The sequence below is a fragment of the Carcharodon carcharias genome, chromosome 6 (genome assembly GCF_017639515.1).
Source record: "Carcharodon carcharias isolate sCarCar2 chromosome 6, sCarCar2.pri, whole genome shotgun sequence".
NCBI classification, from domain to species: domain Eukaryota; kingdom Metazoa; phylum Chordata; class Chondrichthyes; order Lamniformes; family Lamnidae; genus Carcharodon; species Carcharodon carcharias.
Window position 1 is genome coordinate 73,996,713 of NC_054472.1, and position 19,445 is coordinate 74,016,157.

At 42.8% G+C, this 19,445-nt stretch overlaps 1 protein-coding gene across 3 annotated transcripts in view; it reads right to left on the minus strand.

The window, feature by feature from the left end:
- Positions 1–2,573: 2,573 nt before the first annotated feature.
- Positions 2,574–19,445, minus strand: part of pkia (cAMP-dependent protein kinase inhibitor alpha) — a 170,912-nt gene continuing 154,040 nt past the window's right edge. For all 3 annotated transcript variants that reach the window (XM_041188980.1, XM_041188981.1, XM_041188982.1), the window contains exons 2-3: positions 11,936–12,113; positions 2,574–4,356 (exon numbers count right to left, since the gene is read on the minus strand). In XM_041188980.1, coding sequence (XP_041044914.1) covers positions 4,274–4,356; positions 11,936–12,086 — 234 coding nt within the window. In that variant the 5' untranslated portion in view covers positions 12,087–12,113 and the 3' untranslated portion in view covers positions 2,574–4,273. The remainder of the gene's footprint in view (positions 4,357–11,935; positions 12,114–19,445) is intronic.

Consider the following 19,445-nt stretch of genomic DNA (forward strand, 5'->3'; position numbering starts at 1 on the left):
AAAAAGGTGCACCCTGTTCCCTCCACTTACCTAGTAGCTGGCATATGGAAAATATTGTTTCCACAGTGGATCTGACAGCATGGACACTGTGCTTCTGGGTACACGTGGTCTGTAAGTAGATGGAGTCATTTTAATATGACATGATCAAAGGCCTTCCCAGTGATTCTAAGGAGTGAGGTGTCCTTGTGGTTGGTGCCGCCTCCTTTGCCACCTTTGTTTTTGTAGTGTGATGATTTTTGCATCAAGCATCTGCTGTGGAGTAGAGACTATTTTCCAGCAGAGGAGGGGAAGGCCATAAAGGTGTAATAATAGGTGGGACTTTCCGTGCTTGAGCATTTCAGCTGGGACTCCATCCTTGTCAGGTGCCTGTTTGCTAAGCAGCCTATGGCCTTCTCAAGCTCGAGTGATGAGGGTTCTTCATCTAACTCATCCATGAGAGGAAGCTGCAGGAGAGAGTCAAGAGAGCACTGGGAGATTTATTCTTCAAATATATCTAACTTTACCTTTATGGGTTGTCCCCATCCCCAGCTGAGAGGTCAGGTGGGTAGCCTGTTTCTCAGCTTCTGGCAGTGTTGGCCTGAAGCTGTCTGTAATTATCTGAAAATGTATCTGAGAGTCACTCTCCAGGCTTCTGGAAAACCTTATCACCACTAGTTTGTGATTTTCCATGACAGCACAGTCAAAAAGAGAACCCACTGTGTGAAGGATCAGGGATAGAAGCTGCATCCAACTGATTTCTGGAAAGTTCCAGTGTTCTACACCAAAGTAGTTCCTCCCAAAGTAGCCAAAGCTGTAATGTTCTCATTATATATATTGCCCCTCTTTATATTGCTGCAATAATCATACTGAAGGTGTCAAACCTTTAACAGAGCATGGCTAGTATCAAAAGGGGCATATAGAATCACTTCAGGAAATGGTCTTCCAAGATTCCTCCAGAGACAGCATGGCCAGCTAAATCGAGTCTTGGCATTGCTGCCATTTTCCTGTTCTGTGCATATTGAATATTCAGTCTGTCCAATCAGGTCAGTTTCATAATTTTCATACTGTGGTTCCATGTTGCTCTATAACCCAATGTGAAGAAGTTGCAGCAAGGAAATGAAGGACATAATTAGAATTTTAAACACTTGTGTTGAGGCTGTGGAATCTATATCACAATGTGAGATGAATTGCAGAGCAATAGGAACCCTAGCATGATGCATATGAGAATTGTGTTTATCTTATTCCTAGCACTTTCGACAATTGTATAATATGATTTTTGATTTTTTACTGGAGAATAAATAGGTTTGTGATATCAGATTAGGAACAATCTGAAAGTCATATGAAGGGTTTTGAAGTTTTTGACTGTGCACATATAAGGATGAATTTAATGGCGGTGGTGGTGTCCCAGTCCACTGGCAACAAAGCTGGGGTTACCTGGCCACGGCCATTTCTGAAAGCCCTGATGCAACTGCATGCAGCAGTTAACTGCCTGGCGTTGGGCCTTCCATCCCTTTAAGGGTGGAGATCTAGCCTCTAAGGAGCTGCCGGCCAATCAGAGGGCTGGCAGCTTCAGTCTCAGCAGCGCCACTGGGAGTGATGGCCAGTGCTGGTGCCACAGCTGACCTGGACCAGCCATCATTGTGGAGCTAAGTGTGTGGGGTTTCCGGGGCCAGTCAGGCAGGTCCTGGCCGGGTGTTGGGGGGGATTTGTCACTGTTGGGGGAAGTGAGGAAAGGGTGAGGGGAGCTTTCCAAGGGAGCTGTCCTTGAAGCCGAGGGGTCCTCCTTAAAGGCCACTTAAGCTTGGCCTCCAAGACCCCTCCCAATGGCAGAATTAAATTTCATCCATATTGTGCAGAGGCCAAGACTTAGGGGTCAGCCACAAAAAAGTGCAATTTTTTTCAGATTTACAAGCACAAGGTGCAATTTTATTTCATAAAAATACATACAGAATACCAAACACATACTCACCAACAGCAGATCGCTGCTATTTGAAATCACCATTTCTAACCATCACTGCCTGCACCACTATTCCGTTTCTTCGTTTTGAACTGAATTTATCAAATTATGCAAGACACAGGATAATAATGACTTTGAGCGATAGTGTAAAATGGATGACATTGGATCAGCCGCCCATTATGTAGCTCTCCTGATTTTCATTTCTATTGACTTCAATGTATAATGGATGGCTGATCCAATGTCCATTTCACACTGTCCCCTATTATCCCCACTGACTAATACTGATCTTGTTAAAAAGGGGTTGAGTAAAAACAGAAATCAAATTGAAAGATTTCTAAAAATATTTTCCTTGTTCTCTGGATCACAATTACATAAGAATTTTTTAAAAGTTAAAAATGATATTGGGTGTTCAACTCATTTGAAATTGGACAGAACACTATACTGACACATTGCAACAATGCATGAGAGAAACCATAAAGAAGCAAGGCTCCTTAATGACAAACAATGCACTTCAAGACACTTTGAGACTTCGACTGGTTCTTAATTATGTCAAGAGTGCATAATTCCTGCAAATAGCATCCTTTCATTATTTACCTCTTAACCAATAAGCATAAATGAAAAAGGTCCAATATGAAACTTCCTCTTAACAGTTTAATCATGGTTATTTAGGTAACAGTGTAAAGCTTTATTTATTCCATGGATACTAGCATAGTTGGCTACTGGATTTTGAAACTGATCAATAATTAGAAATGTTATTAGAACAATTAATACTGTGCATCATACTCAATTTCACAATAAAACAGCAAGATTAACTGATACTGGAAACAGTAAAGTGGTTAATCTTTACCAATACTTGAGTAAAATTATCTTTTAGAATCTCAAATGGTTGATAGATATAAAAAAAATACAGAAAGTGTATCAAAGGTTTACAAAGCTCCAAAAGTACACAACGTTTACTTAGGTCCAGGAAAAAGTTCAGTATCAACTAAGTCTGGAAAATTGATCTGGTTTTTTTATTGTAAATTTGCTGGAAGAGCAACATATTTACTTAACCTTTCAGTGACTACTGATTCAGTGAAAAGTTCATAATTTTGCAGCAAGATTAGGAATAGAAATAATAGGAATTTGGTTAAAATGCTGTCTTGAATAGATTTATTTATTCACTGATAGGATGTGACTAGGATGACAATTTATATTGATTGACCAAAGATGAAAATAGCACAATTTAAATGTAGGATTATATTGTTGGGAGGCATTCCATAAAAAGCACATATTGATTTATGTCAATAAAAAGGGTTAATCCTATGAAATTTAAATAATTGTAAATACACTTGCAAATGCTTCAGGTTACAAGTTCGTAACATTTTTAATATTTGAATTGGTTATGACTAAAAAAAATCACGGATAATGGTCAGTTCTTTCACTACAACTTTTGTCTCACCGCCAACTTTGGTGCTGATAAAGAATAAATATTTTACAGGTTAATAAACAATTATATTAAATTGAATAAACTGCAGTGGGTATCTGTGTCTCTGGAAATGCTGAGCTTGTAACAGAGCTAAACTGAATCAAATTATAGTAACTGTAAGCTACAAAGATGTGCAAGTGCTCACAGGCTGACTCCTCATGAAATTTAATGCAAATGCTTGATGAATTTGATATTTCAGTAATCCAATAACAATTCTTTACAACACGAACTATTATAAAGCAAATCTTTACAAACAACTACTGCAAGCACCAAGCAGGTCAGTTATATTACAGAAGTTCTAACCTTTCCACTACAGTTGATCAAAGACACTCTCTAGTTGACACATATTCAGGTAAACAGTGCTGAGTGCTCACAGGCATCAATAAAGCACTGTTTCTGGTCACTTGCAAAAATCAAATGAAAACCATTTCAGGATTCCTGACTTTAGGGCTTTGGTCAGGGCACCTATAGTCCTCCATGGATCACTGAACCTTTTTTCGTAAATGCAATAGGATCCTCTGTCTTGGATATTGACACATATTGACACACTAAAGTCTGACAATTAGAGCAGATACTTGATCTGTTTCTATCATCCTTCTAAAGCTAATTTTGGATGTAACTGACCCATAAATCACATTTTCTTTCATAATTCAATTCAGCAACTCTTCAGCCATTGAGAAAGAAGGTAGAGTCCATTTTGTATGTTGTGATATATTCAGTCCAAGATATAAAGAGTCCATTTCCTGAGTGCCAGTCTTCTAAGGAACTCATGTTTCAATTTCTCTTTCCTCTGTTTACAGCCTCTGATGACTTTCGGAAACACAAAAGCTAGTGAGCAGTACCAGCAAGTTCAAGAGGTTTCTGACAGATTAACTTTCTCTCTTTTCTTGTGCCTCCTGAGATCCAGAAGGTTGGTTTGTTGAAGCCTGTGTTTCCTTTTCAGCATCCCCTTCTAATAAAAAGGAAAGACAATTTAGAAATTCTTACAAGCATTGTCGAAAGGAATGATATTTGACTTGCTCAGTGCTTCCAGCATTTTTGATTTTTATTTCAGATTTCTAGCATCCCAGTACTTTGCTTTTGTGCTGTACTTATATACTTTACTGCATATTATAGCCAGTGCTACAGTGAAGTTATTGTCCAAAACAGCATAGTTAAGCTCCTCTGCTCTTATGCAAAAAAATGTGTATGACAGCACTTAATTAAAAAAAAATTGGGTAGAAAAGTGCATCTTCATTCAGGCCCTTGAGCCTGTCTGCTAGTCTATTAGAACAAGACTAATCTGTATTGTAATACCATCTACCCATTTTAGGAACATAGGAGCAAGAGTGGGCCATTCTGCTCTTCAAGCCTGCTAAGTCATTCACTAAGATCATGGCTGATCTGGTTGTGGTTTCAACTCCACCACCTTTGTTCTAGAGGCATTAAAACCCTTGTCTAACAAGAATCTATCAATCTCAGTTTTGCAATTTTCAACTGACTTAGCCTCAGCATCTTTCTGAAGGTGAGATTTCCAGATTTCCATAACACAAGTACTTCCTGACATCATTGCTCTAACTTTGGGCTATACCTCCTGGTTTTGCATTCTCTCACCAGAGGAAATAGTTTTTCTCGATCTATCCTACCAAATCCTTTAATTATCTTAAACATCTCAATTGCATCACCCTTAATCTTTTATGTTCAAGGTAACACAAGGCTAGTTTATGCATCCTGTCCACATAATTTAACCCTTTTAGTCCCAATATAATTCTGGTGAATTTGCACTGCACCCCCTCTAAGGTCAATGTCTCCATATTGACGTGCAGTGTCCAGAATCGAATGCAATATCCTAAATGGGGTGTTACTAGAACCTTATCTGAATGTCACATCAATTCCATCCCTTGTATTTCAGCGCCATTAAGAAAAAGGCTAACATTTTGGGCTGTATTTGCATGTCCCCAAAAATCCTGGAATGGGTGTGGGAATTGGAAAAACTGAGGCCGTGTGACCAGAAATTTGAATTGCCCCTCAAAAAGAGTGGCAAACAAGCTTCCTAAAGGCAAGAAGAGTTTGGGTTAGATTCATTTTGCAACCCGCGCACTGGCCTGTGATGTCGGAGTTGCCATTGACAGGCATAAGGGAAGTTTTTAATTTCATGTTCCAAAATATTTTAGTGGGGTCGGGCAGATTTTGGAAACCTTTGGAAAACTCACCAAGTAAGGGAGTTCAGGAACCTTGAGGGAAGCCTGCTGAATAGTCAGGAACATTCTGAGAGGTAAGTATTAAATGTTTTGACAACTTCAAATTTCATTATTAGATACTTTCTTTTGAGTTAGATGTATTTTCATGACAGTGATTGATCATAGTGTTCTGTCCTGAAAAGTAAGTTGACCACCACGTTAACCAGGATTGTATAAGTATTAAGATGCATTAGATTACGTTGCCCATTGTAAAACCTGCCGCTGATACTAGAAAAAAAACAGCCACCTGCTCTTGGGCAGCTTTGACTGACAGGCCACCTACTGTAGTTTTGATAAAACCTAGCCATCTGTTCTTTCAATTTCAATAGGCTCCATTAACTGGTTTGCTTTGACAGCTGAGCCAATTTTGAATGCATGGCTGAGTCTCAAAAGCTAATTAAGGACTTAGTTCAGCAGATGGTAGTATATACTGTTTAATTGACAGGTTTAGGAGGTTATTAAATGATTATCTGTATTTGATGTTGTTTTGAATGGTTATGTGTTTGTTTTCTCAATTTAATGACTACTTGAGAAGATTAGCAATTTTTCAATGGGCCTGGCATTTTTTTTCCCCTTGTGCAGTATGAATGGCAGTGTGTTTGACTGGCAGCTCATTATATGGTTAAAGTTTTTTCCCCCCCAAGTCCATTTAAGAGACTTTCCATTGCCATTACTTCCCATTGGCTCCTGAGGTCTGTCCATAGTAGATATTGGGTGAATAACTATGGAGGATACAGAGGATGTATACAAAGGGTTATATGATAGGGTATGGAGGGGCATGAGGAGTGAGTGGGGAGGGTGAGAGAGGCAAGGGGTGAGGAAGAGGAGGGAATAGAATGATGTGGAGAAAGGGGCCAATGTCCCCAGAACCAAGGTGGGCCTTCTAACCAGCCTACCGTGATATCCACACTCCACTGATGCTGCCTTGTTCTTGCCTAGGGAGCCAGCAGACTCAAATCTTGATCACACATCTCTAGGCAATGAAAATATGGTGGGTATATGGGGAGGTGATAGGTTTGGGTTGGCAAAGTCAGGAAATGCCCTGACTCGTGTTTCTTGAACCTGAGATGAAATCCAGATCTTTGTTAGGCTTTTTAATTATATTTTGTAAGGTCTACCAGCTTTTAGTGACTCTTTTTCATGCACCCCAAATATTTCTGCTCCTCCATAATTCTTACCTTCTCACTATTTAGAAAATGCTGATTTACCTTTCCTAGGTCCAAAGTGGATGACCTCACACTTCCCCACACTGAACTCCATCTGGCAAAATTTTGTCCACTCACTTAAATCTATCAATGTCTCTTTGCAACTTTCTGCTCCTATCTAAACTGTGTACCAGGCCACCTAATTTGGTATTATCAGCACAATATCCTTTCATGCTTGCATTCAAATTCAATCTAGAATAATGAAATGAAAGTCTATTCCCTCTGTTGCCTTTATGGGAACAAGATTAACTGAATTTGGGTAATCTTGAACCAGTTCCTAGTGCACATTCATTCACATTGCAAAATGGATCAAGACTCCACAATTTCATACATAATGATGGCTGGTGGGGAACTGGGAACATTTACAATGGAGCAGCGGTGTGTGATCTGCTGACTTTGAATGGGAGGTGACAGGGCTTTGCTAGAAATCTGGCTGAGCTGTACTTCATACAAAGAGTCCTTCATCATAATACTAAATTCTTTAATGAGAAAACTGTTCCACGTCACCAGCACTTCACCAGCAATGATGGCCGAAACCTTGAAAAGCATCGAAATAATAACTTATACTGCTGGAAATTCCAAATATATTTTTCGTTTATTTGGTTAAGGAGCTATCAGAATTCTTCAAAACAGAATTACAGAATTGTTAAAGCACAGAAGGAGGCCATTCAGCCCATTGTGTCTGCGCTGGCTCTCTGAAGGAGAAATTTACCTCATTTTAGTCCCCTGTCCTCGCCTCATAGCCCTGCAAATTCTTCCTTTTCTGATTATCCAATTCCCTCTTGAATGATTTGATTGAACCTGCTTCCACCACACTCTCAGGCACTGCATTCCAGATCGTAACCACTTGCTATATGAAAGAGTTTCTCCTTCTGTCTCCATTGCTTCTTCTGCCAATTACCTTAAACCCGTGCCTTATTTTTCTAGATCCTGCTACCAACAGAAACAGCTTTTCCTTATTTACTCTGTCCAGGTCCCTCATGATTTTAAATACCTTCCTCAAATCTCTTCTCAACCTTCTCTTCTCCAAGGAAAACAGTGTCCTATCTATCTGTGTGACTAAAGTTCCTCATCCCTGGAACCATTCTCATGAATCGTTTCTGCACTCTCTCTAATGCCTTCACATCTTTCCTAAAGTGTGGCATTCAGAACTGGACATAATACTCCAGTTGAAGCTGAACCAGTGTTCTATACAAGTTCATTATAACTTCCTTCTTTTTGCACTCTGCTCCTATTAGTAAAGCCCAGGATCTGGTATGCTTTATTAATTGTGCTCACAACCTGTCCTGCTACCTTCAATGACTTATGCCTGTATATACCCAGAGATGCCCCTACTCCTTTTAGAATTGTAGCCTTTATTTTATATTGTCTCCTCACCTTCTCCCCCCCTTACCAAAATGAATTACTTCACACCTCATTGAATTTCATCTGCCGCTTGTCCACCAATTACACCAACCTGTATATTTCCTTTTGAAGTTCAACACTACCCTCCTTACAGCTCGCAATGCTTCTAAATTTTGTATCGTCTTAAAAATTTGAAATTGTGTCTTGTACACCAAGGCCTATGTCATTAATATGTATCAGGGAGAGAAGAGGTCCGAACACCAATACCCGGGGAACTCAACTACAAACCTTCCTCCAGTTTGAAAAAAATTCAATTAACTACTACACTCTGTTTCCTGTCACTCAGCCAATTTCGTATCCATGGACAGGATATTGAGTTCGGCGAACGGGGGTGGGGGGTGGTGGGGGGTGGTGGGGGGCGCTTGCCGATGTGTAAAATGACACAGAATGACATCAGGCAGAACTCCCGACGTCACCCCGCCTCATTTCAATTTTCAGGTCAGCGGGAGCACAGCCGAATCAGCTGTGTGCCTGCCGACCTGTCAACAGCCAATTGAGACCATTTAAAAATGAATTAAAGTAGGTAAAGGACCTGCCTGTCCAACGTTAATGTTGGCGGGCAGGCTGGGAGCCCTGGCGGGCTTCAGACAAAGCATGAAATCTCATCCATGGGCGGGATAAGGTTCCATGTAGGTTTTTAAAAATTTCATAAAAGCTGAATTAAAAGTGATGGACATGTTCCAACTGATGTGACAGTGTCACATGAGGGGACATGTCAGGGAAATTCTGTTTGTCTATATTTCACATTTTTGAATTTGGAGCCGATTTCCCTGAGGCAGCACTTAGGCTTAGGAAATCCCCCCCCCACCCGGCCTGCACAGGGAGCACAAAGCACTTCCTGGCGGATGTCATGCTGGGCGGGCCTTAATTGGCCTGCCCACTTTAAATGGCGGCGTGCCCCCGATCGTGGGTGCCGATTGGAGGCACACCTGCACGTGCCCACTCCTGAACCTACCCCCTGATGGGGGAAAATTCTTCCCCATGTTGCTACTGTCTCTTATATATCATGAGCTATAACTTTGCTCACAAGTCTGTTGTGTAGCACTTTAATAAATGCCTTTTGAAAGTCCATATATACCACATCAGCAGCATTACCGTCATCAACCCTCTGTTACCTCATCAAAAAACTCCAGCAATTTAGTTAAACATGATTTGCTTTTAACAAATCTATGCTGGCTTTCCTTCAATTACCTGCATTTGCCCAAATGGCTGTTACCTTTGTTCTGAATTATTGTTTCTAGAAGCTTCCCCAACACCAGAGTTAAACTGACTGGCCTATAGTTGCTGGGCTTACCTTTGCACCTTTTTGAACAAGGATTTAACTTTTGCAATGCTCCAGTCCTCTGGCACCACCCCCAAGTCTAAGGAAGACTGGAAATTTATGGCCAGTGCTCCACAATTTCCACTCTCATTTCCTTCAGATAATTCAGTTCTGTTGAAGGGTCATGAGGACTCGAAACGTCAACTCTTTTCTTCTCCGCCGATGCTGCCAGACCTGCTGAGTTTTTCCAGGTAATTCTGTTTTTGTTTTCTCATTTCCTTCAGTATACTTAGATGCATCTCATCCAGTCCTGGTGCCTTATTAACTTTAATAACCTATTTAATACCTCCACCTTCTCAATTTTAAACAGTTTCAGTTTCTGAATTACCTCCTCTCTCACCATGGCTCGGGCAGCATCTTCCTCCTTGGTAAAGACAGATGCAAAGTATTCATTTAATACCTTAGCTATGTCTCCTGCCTCCATGCGTAAATCCGCTTTTTGGTCCCTAATCAGTCCCACTCTTTCTCTTACTTTTATTATTTATATGCCTAAAGAAGATTTTGAGATTTCTTTTTATGTTAGCTGCCAGTATATTTGTATATTCTCTCATTGCTTCTCTTATTTGCTTTTTCACTTCCCTTCTGAACCTGCTATATTCAGCCTGGTTCTCGGTTGTATTATCCATCTGACATCTGTCATAAGCACACTTTTTCTTTATCATCTATTAATCTCTATTTCTTTCATCATCCAGGAAATTCTGAATTTATTTGGCCCACCTTTCCCCTTCATGGGAATATACCTTGATTGTACCCAAACTAACTTTTCTGTAAAGGCAACCCATTGTTCAGTTGCCGTTTTGCCTCCCAAACTTTGATTCCAATTTATTCGGCCCAGATCCATTCTTACCCCATTGAAGTTGGTTTTCCCCCAGTTAGTTATTCTTACTCTGGATTGTTCCTTGTCCTTTTTCATAGCTAACCTAAACCTTATAGGCAGAATCTTCCCCCCGTTGGGGGGGGAAGTTGATGGGCAGGCGCATGCGGGCACGCTTCCAATCAGCGTCTCCAATCGGGACCGCACCAGCATTTTACGTGGGCGGGCCAATTAAGGCCTGCCCAGCATGACGTCTGCAGGGAAGCGCTATGTGCTTCCTGTGCGGGCGGAGGGAATGCCTAAAGTCGAGACTGCAATCTTACACGCACGCGCACAAAAGAACTCATTCATCTCCCTGAGGCTAAGCGCAGCGTCAGGAAGATCGCCTCGACTTTCAAAAAATATTACAAATAGAAAAAAAAATTCCCTTAAATGTCCCCTCATGTGATAATGTCACGAGTTGGGACATGTTCATAATTTCCAAAAAAACTTTATTAAAATTTTTAAAACCCTACATGAAACCTCATTCCGCCTGTGGATGAGGTTTCATGTTTTTTCTATTCTCCACCGGGGCTCCTGGCCTGCCCGCCAACTTTAAGATTAGACGGGCAGGTCCACTAATTATTTTAACTGCTCTGTCAATGGCTTTAATTGGCCTCTGACAGGTCGGCAGGCGCGCAGCTGATTTTGCTGCGCCCCCACCTTCCTGAAAATTTAAACAGGGCGGGATGACTTCAGGAGTTTCGTCCGACATCATCCCGTGTCATTTTACGCGTCGGCGAACAGGCCCCACTCCTGCTCAACGACAGTAAAATCCTGCCCTTTGTTACAATGATCACTGTCCTGTAAATGTTATCCTACTGACACTTGGCCATGGATACTTCAAGCCCTGCTGCGTTAATACAATTTGTTGATGGTGATGATGTTGTTCTAAATCCGTAGTGCAAGGTACTATGTTCCCTTTAAAGTGCTGTGACATTTATAGCAAAATATAACCCATATCTGATGAGGTCATAGGTCTCAGCCCTAAAACATTAAACAAGATAACATCAAAGCTCTAAGGTAAAAGCAAAAAACTGCGGATGCTGGAAATCCAAAACAAAAACAAAACTACCTGGAAAAACTCAGCAGGTCTGGCAGCATCTGTGGAGAGGAATACAGTTAACGCTTCGAGTCCGTATGACTCTTCAACAGACCTGCTGGGTTTTTCCAGGTATTTTTGTTTTTGTTTTTAGCATCAAAGCTCTAACTGGTTTAAAAAAAATTATTTTTACATTACTGACCTCCCTAGAATATATCCACTTCCATTCATAGTCAATGATATTGGATGGCGGTCAGTAACCTAAATGTGGGACTAATAAATCCACATTAATGGGTAGAATATCATTTGAACCCCTCAACTGGTTTATTTCTATGTTAACTACTGCTTGTAATCTAGCACATTATACCATATAAAATATGTACAAAAATAGATATTCCTTCTCTAATAACTGGATTACAAGGGTCACAGGGCCAATGTACCATGAACATAACCAGTTAAAAAAACTTATAATATAGATGACTGTCACCTTTTTTGTCAATATTCAACTCTGCTAATTTAAGGCTTAAGTCGCTTGTGTTTACACCTGATGGAGAACCCAGGATGTCGTGTAGTGCATTTCTCCGGCCTGTCCGTCCTGAAGCAATGAAGTCTGCATACGAGGTTTCAACATCAGTCATTGCTGACAAGTTTCCACATAGCAATATCTGCAAGTCAAGCACAGTAACAAATAACACATTAGAGTTTATAGAAAGGAGCTGCATTCGGCTAACATTCCTGAAATAGAGTTTCAAAATTATAAATCACTTGTTCATGACAGCCATAATTATAAAGTTTGTGACCAAGAGACTTATTCCAATGGTCTTTAAATGTAAGCATATAATATTTGTCGTGGTACATTATTGCAAGGGCCATCATATGATTGTGAATACTCATAGTCCCAAATTAATTCCATTTTTAATTCCTGAAATGATTAACAGATGTACTTAAACCACTGAACCAACATTTACTTTATTTTGTAAGTTTTACTTTAATCGAAAGTAATTATATTTTAAAAATAGCCAAAAAGTAACAGCATTTAAAAATCTTTATTATCTTTCAGCTCCCTATGCATAAAGATAAAGATTTACTTTTCTACTGGTTGTTAATTGTTCTTGAGAAGTCTCTAGGACTCCATGGCAAATACTTTTCCTGTGCAATACTACTTTTATTTTTACTACGATGTAATGTTCCAGGGAAGGTAATACTAATGTTGGCAGAATAAAGTTTATTTTTCTTCTTTCTTTAATTATTTGATGAGAGATCGCAGAGTCACAGAAGGAGTGAATCATAAGTAGAGTGCAAAAGTTGGGCATTTGGCGGGAGTGGGAACTGACTGATAAGTATTGGTGAGTATATTTTGAATTGAAATTTAATTTAATGTTTGAAGTTAAAATAGAACTTTAAAAACTGCAAACAAAATTGCAAGTTAGTTAATAGAAACTGCCTGTCAATCAGCTGTGAGTGGTTGCCTGGATGGGGGTAATTACTGGGAGCAGGAAGTTGAGTTAGCAGATTTAACTTAGGTATGGCTTACAAAGGTTTACAAAAGCAAACTGTATCTGCCAGTGTGCAGAGTGGTTGTAAAAATAATTTATTGTAACTAGAATGCAAAGGCTGTGAATTTGGTGAGAAAGGGAATTTGGTGAGAGGGGACTTTTTGCCTCCAATATGTGGTTCGTGTAAGCTCAAGGTTATATGCATTTGAAAATTTTTGCTTAGTGTTTTAGTGCTTAGTTCAGTTTAGTAAATAAATACAAACAATAAATAAAGGTCAGTGGAAGAAAATGGACGTCTTTGAAATGTGGATGTTAAAACGTACACTAAAAATTCCATATACAGACCACAAGACCAATGAAGAGATGATTAAAATTGCAAGAACAGAATTAGCTCTTAAAAAGTGACATTCAGAAAAGAAAATGTCGGTCATTTGATCATAGCTGAAAAGCTACAGAGGTCTTTTCTAGAGGGCAAAGTGGAGTGCAGCAGAAAGAGGAGTCGACCTAGGGGTAGATGGATTACAGATGTCACAGAGCAGTTGCAGACGAGCTACAGCGGATGTGTGAAGATGACGCAAGACATCTGGTAGAAGCAGTTACAAGCAGCAGCAGCAAATTATTGTGTAGAAAAAGAAAAAAATAGCAGCAAACTGAAAAGTAGATTAAAAAAAATAACCTGGACTAAGGTATGACAGAGCAAGTGGTGTATCTGGACTGCAGTGTGCAGAACTTTGTGAATGCATCGATCTGCATTTGATGGGTCTTAGCCTCAAGTCTCTCTGGTTCAGAGCCATTGAGCTTGAAACAGTCCAACACATAATGGAGCAGTATCTAGTCAGTTGGTTCCAGGCTTTACTCACACCTTGTAGAGAGGCACAGGCTCCGAACAGAGTTAGTGTGACTAATAGTGTACAGAGCAAGGGAAACCCAGATTGAGACATGCAGGAGGATCTGCAGAACAGGTATCGTACTTGCTATCTTTGAGGATAGGCTAAAGACTGTCAGAAGGACAGGAAGAATGCAGGTTGGGCACCTTGGGGCAGAATATTGAGCTCAGCGGGCAGGCGCGTGCTTGACCCGGCTGAGTGTAAAATGACGTAGTCCTGTGATTTTTTGTTCAGCGGGCATGCGCCGGAATCGGCAGCACACCTGCCGATGATTAAAAGGCCTATTAAGGCCACTTAAAAAGTAATTGAATTCAAATTTACGCTGCCCGTCCATGCTTACGGTGGACGGGCAGGCGAAAAGGCCAAGTGACTTTTGTACTTCTTAGGAAACCTCATCCACGGGCGGGATGAGGTTTCCTAAAGCAAATAAAGATCAAATAAAAATGTTACTCTTGAATTAAAAACATGTCCCTGCTCATATGACAGAGTCACATGAGGGGACATGTTTTATGACATTTTTATTTTCTTCATTAGCTTTTTTAAACAGCGCTTCATCTCTGAGGCAGCTCCTTGTATCGGGGAGATTGAAACTTTTGTACACAGGCACGAAGCTCGCACTAGGCCAGCTCACCCTCCTCCCCCAACCTGCACACACAGTGCTGAGCACTGCAGCTCCCGTTCCATGCTGGTCAGGCCTTCATTGGCCCGCCCGTGTAAAATCGTGGTGCGGTGCCAATCGTGGGCTGTGGTTGGCTTCCTGACCGCCCCGCCCACCCCTGCCGAGGGCAAAATTCTGCCCTTGGTGAAGGAGGTTATCCAAAGGGGGAAGGAGGAGAAGAAGCAAAATGTGGTGGCTATAGAAAATTCAATAATTCGGGGGACAGATAGCATCTTTGTAAGCAGGATCAAGAGTCCCATATGGAATGCTGCCTACCTGCTACCTAGACTGAAGCACGTCTCAAACAGGCTGAGAAGGATGTAGGAGAAAAAGCGGGAGGGCCAATCCTTGTGATCCATGTTGTGACAAAAAACACAGAAGAGTAGGCATGATGTGCTGTTTGGAGAGCACCAGGAACTAGAAGTTAATCAAAAAACAAGACCCCAACAGGTTATAATCTTTGGATTAATATCCAAAAATGAACCGGTTTTCCATTTTGGACACCAGTGAGGGCAATGGTTCCTTAGGGGAGTGCAGTCAGAGCCAAGTTTGGGGCACCACGGGTGGCTCAGCTGCATGGGTGGGAAGAAGAGTGGAAGAGGAATAGTGGTAGAGGATTCGCTAGGGAAACAGATAGGCATTTCTGTAGCCATGGACATGACTCCAGGATGGAATGTTGCCTCCCTGGTGCCAGGGTCAAGAATATCACAGAGCAGCTGCAGGATGTTCTTAAGGGGGAGGGTGAACAGCAAGAGCTCATGGTTCACACTGGTACCAACGACATAGGTAGAAAGAGGGATGAGGTCCTGAAAGCAGATTTTGGGGAGCTGGGTAAGGCTTTAAAAAGCAGGACCTCACAGGTAGTAATCTCTGGATTACTACCATTGCCACACGTTAGTGAGCATAGAAATAGGAGATTAGAGCTGATGGATGTGTGGCTGGAGAGATGATGTAAGAGGGAGTGATTCAGATTCCTGGGGCATTGGGACCGGTCGTGGGAGAGTTGGGACCTGTACAAACCAGATGGTTTGCACCTCAATGGGGCTGGGATCAATATCCTTGCTGGGAGGTTTGCTAGTGCTGTTGGGGAGGGTTTAAACTAGTTTGGTAGGGGGATGGGAACCTGAAGGTAGACCCAGATGGGGCAAAATCAGAAATGGTAATGGATGGCAGGAAATCAGTGAGTGGGTCTGGAAGACAGAGAAAACAAAAGATAGGAAATAAAAAAGAGAGTTTGGCCAGCATTCCAGGGTATATACTTCAATGCAAGGACTACAGCAAAACAAGCAGATGAGTGAGGGCACCGGTAGCAACATGTCAGTATACCACAGCTACAACGGTTAGGAATGACAGCTCAACATTCCTGCTTACAGGGCTTTCAGATGAGATAGTGAAGTGGAACAAAAGGGAGGGGGTGGCAATTTTGGTTAGAGAAGCAATACAGCTGTGAGGGATAATATATTAGAAGGGTCATTAATTGAGGCCATATAGATTGAGTTTAGGAACAAAAAAGGGGCAGTCACATTGCTGACAGTGTACAATAGACCTCCAATCAGTCAAGGGGAGATAGAAGACCAAATATATAGGCAAATCTCTGAGAAGTGCAATAACAGTAGGTCAGTCATAGCAGGGGATTTTAACTACCTTAATATTAATTGGGATTGCTTTAGAGTGAAAGGAATGGGGGGAACAGAATTCTTGAGGTGCATTCAGGAGAATTCTTTTGGCCAGTACGCAGCAAGTGTAACAAGAGAAGGCACGGTGCTGGACTTAGTCCTAGGAAATGAAGCTGGGTAGGTGGAAGGAGTGACAGTGGGGGAGTATTTTGGTGGTAATGCACATAATTCACTTAGTTTTGACAAAATTATGGTGAAGCACAAAAAGAAAACAGGAATTAAAGTTCTAAATTGGGGCAAGGCCAATTTTACTAAACTGAGGGGTGATTTAGCAAAAGTGGACTGGAAACAGCTACTTGAAGGTAAATCAGTGTCAGAGCAGTGGGAGGCAATCAAAGGGGAGATTCAGGGGGCTCAGATAGGGTATAGTTCTTAATGAATACTTTGCACCTGTTTTCACAAAACAGGGGAACAATGCAGACATTGTAGCTCAGGAGGAGTAGTGTGAAGTATGAGATGTGATAAACATAGGGAGAGAGGAAGTATTAAGGGGGTTAACATTCTTGAAACAAGTCACCAGTGCCGGATGAAAAGTATCCCAGGCTGTTACACCTAATGCCTCTATCCTTTCATGTCTTAACCTCCCAGACAATCTGTCTCCAGTAACTTTCCCTCCAATTTAATCAAATCATTTACACAGACACCCGGCCTTCTTCACCATATTCCCCAAAATATTTTTTAAAAATAACATCCATTTTCACAATATAAAGATGCAGAGAACTGCACAGATCCTGGAAAATAGGAAAGATACAAAGAACAGCAAAGGTGACAAAACAGATAGTAAGATCTACAAAAGTGGTGTATGAAAAGAAAATTTCAAGGATAACTAAAATCAATATAATTTTTTTTGTTACAAATAAATTGGGGTGAACTCGGTCAGGAGCAATGTGATTGGTCCTTTGAAAACTGATAATGGTGATATTGTGAATGAAAACAGGGAAATGATGGAACTGTTGAACGGTTACTTTGCATCAGTATTTACAATCGTGGAAGAAGTCAGCGGGCAGAATTTTCCGGCTGGTGTGGAGGGTGGGGGGCGGGTGGACTGGGAGCGGGTGTGTGCGGGCGTGGACCCGATTGCTGCCTGCGATTGGGTGCGCGCCGCCATTTTATGCAGGCAGGCTAATTAAGGCCCGCCCAGCGTGAAACACGGCTCCCAAGGACAGTGGGAGTGGGCGGGCAGAGGTGGGACAGCAATGACCGCTGGGTTCAATGGCGACCTGGGGGCCTGTTTTAAAAAGCTGCTGCAGTCTTTCAAAGGCTATGAATAATGGCCAGTGGAAGGGCTTCCCACAGCGCTGCTGGTGAGCAGGCTAGGCAGGAGGGTAGGGCAGGGGGGCACTGTGCCCCTCGTTTTTCTGATGATTGCCTTGCTGCCCTCCTCGAGGAGGTGGCAGCTCGGCGGGAGGCCCTCGTACCCCAGGATGGGAGGAGAAGCACCCCCCCACCCTCCCCCCCACCCCCACCCCCCGACAAGACCAAACGTGCCTGGGAGGAGGTTGCGGTGGTGGTGAGCTCCTGGGACACAGCAGTGAGGGCACTTCAGGGTCGCTGGAGGAGCTGGCAGAGACAGAGAGTGCCCATGGCGCCAGCAGTCGGAGGATTACAGGGGACCAGGCGTGTGCTCAGTCGGTGCCTGATGATGTGCCTCTGGAGTCATCCGCGATGTGCAGCAGGGGCAGAAAATGCGGCCGGGTGTGTGGGAGCATCTGAGGGAGATACATGAGGCTATGCTTGGCTTGGTCTCCATGGCGGAGGAATCTGCGCGGACTATCGCCGAAGCAATGAGCCACATGTCCGAGTACCATGCATCCTCCATGGAAAGAGTGGCAACTCTCGTGGAGAGGCTCCTCCAGGAAACCCATTAGGGTTTCCTGGGGATGCGCTCGGAGCAGCAAGCCCTCACTTGGCGTTGACCTCAACAATGCCAATGTGGGAGATGGTCTGGGCACCAAGTTTCCCAGTTCGGTGCCCATCCAACCACGGTGAGCAGGGAGGTCCGAAGTGACCTCACGTGGGTGCAGCAGCTGCCTGTCATCTCTGCGGGCTCCTCTCAGGGTGCTCCGGATGAGGGCAGCAGCTCCTCCGCCCCTCTCCCAGTGACCATTGCATCTGTTGAGGCTGCAACACTGGGGAGATGCCAGCTGTGGAATTGGCAGCTCCCTCCCAGGCGGGGCTAGCACTGGCTCCATGGGCCAGAGGGTGACTGGCAAGGTCATCAAGGCCAACAGGACAGCAGAGTCAGCAGGCTGTCTCAGATGCCACTCCCAGCGATGGGTCAGCACCAAGACATAGCACCCAAAAACGTAAACATAAGGCACCTTAGGCACACCACGAGTTTAACACTGATGATTTTGTATTGGCTCGCAATGAGGTCTTTATGAGTTGATGTGATTTTTAACACTTTTGTCATTTTGTTTCATTAAGTTTCTTTGGTTGTAATATTAAATTCAGACATGTCACCATGGCTGAGGGTGCCTCTTTTGTTCTGCAGGTGGATGGTTACCAATAATGTTATGAGTGATTTGTGAGACATTCAGCTTTATTAACAAGGCCCTTAGTTAATGTTCCTAATCGGGCAGATTTTGTACTTAGGTATCGAGTATGGAGCCTACAGCCCAGCCTTGTCTTGGTGATCCATATATGGTGTGCTAGCTGAAGGCTCGTTGGATTAAAGCATCCCGGGTGTCCCTGTCTCTCTGAAGTATACCAGGGTCAGCATTTACCCCCTCAGCATTTCCCTGTGTGAGCTAATCCTTGGACATTGCTGGACTCATTGTGTGCAGCATCAGCCACTGCATCTACAGCTTCGTCGTCCATATAGGGTCTCCCCTTTCCAGTGCAAGATTGTGGAGAGCGCAGCATGCAACCACTATCACCAACACACGATCTGGGGGGTACTGGAGTGTGCCCCCTGAATGGTCCAGGCATCGGAAACGCATCTTGAGAAGATCGATGGCTTTCTCCACCACAGCTCATGTGGAGATGTGGCTCCTATTGTAGCGCTGCTCAGCTTCTGTTCTTGGATGGCGGAGAGGCGTCATGAGCCATCTTCTGAGGGGACAGCCCTTGTCACCCAGCAGCCATCCATCCAGCCGGGCTGGAGCACTGAAGACCCCCGGCACCTGGGAGTGTCTGAGGGCGTAGACATTGTGGGAGCTGCCTGGGTACCTTGCACAGATTTGTTGAATCAGCATCCTGTGATCACACACAATCTGCACATTAATGGAGTGGAAGCCCTTCCTGTTGATGAGGGCACTGGGCTCACCTGCTGGCGCCT